The 2,731-nt window shown below is 54.1% G+C and overlaps 1 protein-coding gene across 1 annotated transcript in view; it reads right to left on the bottom strand.

Moving 5' to 3' along the window:
• Grhpr (glyoxylate and hydroxypyruvate reductase) overlaps positions 1–1,561 on the bottom strand; it is a 9,402-nt gene extending 7,841 nt beyond the window's left edge. The window contains exons 1-2 of the mRNA XM_031377280.1: positions 1,464–1,561; positions 40–170 (exon numbers count right to left, since the gene is read on the bottom strand). Coding sequence (XP_031233140.1) covers positions 40–170; positions 1,464–1,546 — 214 coding nt within the window. The 5' untranslated portion in view covers positions 1,547–1,561. The remainder of the gene's footprint in view (positions 1–39; positions 171–1,463) is intronic.
• Positions 1,562–2,731: the final 1,170 nt, after the last annotated feature.

Genomic DNA, 2,731 nt, shown 5'->3' with positions numbered 1-2,731 from the left:
CCCCCCCCCGGACTTTGCTCAGGCCGGCTCAGCACATACCTGCAGCATCCAGAAGTTTCTTGTCCACACGGTCAGAGAGGCGGCAGAGCAAGCCATAGGCCCCCACCACACCTTGCTCCAGATCTTTCCTGGGGATGGGATCATCAGAATTCCACTGCTCTACCTCACAGCTGGAAAGGAAGGGAAGCCACTCAAAGGATGCTGGGAGCCTCCTAGGTCCTACACAGCATGCACAGCTGGCAAACACGGCCTGAGGCTAGCCAGAGTTAAGGTCACTCATGGGGAGCCTCAGAACTGTCTGGAGGAGGGGGTGAAGGGCTGCCAACGTGGGGAAAGCTAACAAGAGCTGAAGGCTCTCCTGGTCACGGGAGCACTTGAGTGTGCTTCCTTAGGAGCCTAAAGTGTGAGGTGCTCCTCCATTGAATTCAGAGCAGTCCTGGTGTGTGGACACAGAAGGCACCGGACAGTGGCTGGTAGGTCCCCAGGTCCATTTGTCTCCACTCCTCAGGACCAAAGGTACCAACAAAACAAGTCCTTAGGAAAAACTGTACTTAGAAAAATTTCAAAACAAATCGCATACCCCAAACCATCAGAATTTAATTCCAACACTCAAAAGCCAGAGGCAGACAGATCTCTGTAAGTTCGAGGGCAGCCTGGTCTACAAAGTGAGTTCCAGGACAGGCAGGGGTGCTACACAGAGAAATCCTGTCTTGAAAAACAGGAAAAGGAAACAAACAAAAACTGACTGCTGAGCCACCTCCTCCCAAACTGGCATGGTAATGCGAAGCTGTCAAGACAAAGTGACTAGCCTACAGTGGGTCAGGACTGAGCATAAGGGCCAGGTCTGCCACCTGGAGCTGAGTGACCCCAGGGCAAGGTACAAGCCCATCCAGCCTGTTTTCAAATCGGTGATGCAGAAAGTCTAAAGTTGACTTCACAGTGTTGGAAGGACTGAAAGTCTGTGTCCACAGCTGCACTAGACAACGTTCGATAGGAAGAGAACAGTCCCATTGAGTATCCAAGGAGACAAGCAATGATTGGCATAGTCCCTGAACAGTCCTGCCTGCCAGCTAACCTCAGAGGGTAGAATTCACGGCCTGGTCTTTGCCCGGAGACGAATACCCTGGAGACCGGAGCCAGCTGCCACCCGGAGAGCTTTCTCTAATACGGCCCCAAACTCCAAGCCAGCCCCTTGGAGACACAGCTGGCACCTCCAGAGCAAAGCCCCCAAGCGCCAGCCCCACCCTCTCGGGTCCTGGCTCCACTTCGCCTGCCTGCCTGCCAGACACCCGGCTCTTGAGAGGTGGCCTCCAGCCCTGGGACAGCTCTGGAAGCCCCAGCGGCATGTCTGGAGACAGACGATCCGATCCACCCTGCGCGGGTGCAAGGGTGTCTGAGGTTGGGTGGACCGGACAGCTTGCCAGGGGCTCAGCTGCAGTCCCCGTACTGACGCGGGCGCTTACTCTGCGGCCTGGGCGAGAGCAGCCCTGCCCTCGGGCGGCAACGGGCCAGTGACGAACACCTTCATGAGTCGCGCCGGTTTCATAAGACCCGCAGCAGCAAACACGAACTAGGTTGGCCTTGCAGAAGGCGACGGAAGTGTGGGCGGGGTCGGCGCTGGGGGCGGGACCGGCGCTGGGGGCGGGGCCGAGTCCGGGCCCTCATCTATCCGCTATAGCTCCGGGAAAGAGGCGCTGTGTTATGTGGGTCAAAAGTAGGGCTCCGAGAGCCTTCTTTGATGTGTGTGCTTTCAAGAGTAACATAGCCTCGAGACTGTCAAACATCCCTAGGAGCCTGGAGTGAGGGGCATACTGAAGAGAGGGAACAGTGTGAGCGATTATGGATATGTCTCTCTGACTATGCTGTCCCAATTAGGAAAGGAGAAAGTCCTGATGGCCCTGTGAGGCCTATCTTAGCCAAACTATCCCAGACAGAGGTTTCTAGTTAAACACACGGAATTCTAAGCCAAACCTGACCAGCATGCTCTCAGGTGGCTGAGGGAGAGGGTCTGAATCCAGACAGTATAGCTTTAATATTTAGGATGACTCCCTACAAGGAGTTTACAATTGTGATGGTATTTTAACCCATCACTGGCCACCCAGGGAGGCTGGATACCTGCTGACTGTCTGGAAGCAGTTCCTGTGCAAGGCAGGGACCAGGTATGCTGGATCCAGGGTTTGTAGGTAGATGTGACTGAGTCTGGCTGGATCTTGCCTCTAACCTCTAACCCTTTCGAACGGTTTGACCTTGAGATGACATCAGAGCCCTAATCTGCGATTCCACCCCTATTTCTTCAGGCACATTGTGAGGATAACATTTCCATTGAAGGTTGTTTTCACTACTGAACAGGGGTGCTTAGCCCGAGGGTGGCAGAGCTCAAGCTCTCGTGCCCAGCTGCCTGGGGCTAAATGCCCGCTTCACCATCATGAGCAATGATTAAACTTTGTGTGCCTCAGTTTCCTCATCTGTAAGTTGGGGGTTGTAGTAATGCTGGCCTCTTGGCTTGTTGAGAGATGAAGCATGTACTGTGCTTGTCATAGAGACGAAGGCAGGCATGGTGATTATACTTATAATCCAGCATTCAAGGGGTTTGCAGGATTGCAAGTTCAAGGCCAGCCCAGACTCAAGGCAATGATACAGATTGTGCAGGCAGTTTAGGACTAGCTCAGGGCCCAGGCCTGATCTTCAGCTCTACAGCCTCATTTCAGTCCGAGGGCTGCTCAAGGATTTG

The sequence above is a fragment of the Mastomys coucha genome, unplaced genomic scaffold, assembly GCF_008632895.1.
Source record: "Mastomys coucha isolate ucsf_1 unplaced genomic scaffold, UCSF_Mcou_1 pScaffold18, whole genome shotgun sequence".
Lineage (NCBI taxonomy): Eukaryota > Metazoa > Chordata > Mammalia > Rodentia > Muridae > Mastomys > Mastomys coucha.
Note: the sequence above shows the minus strand (reverse complement) of the source record. Positions and strands in the feature narration are given on the sequence as shown.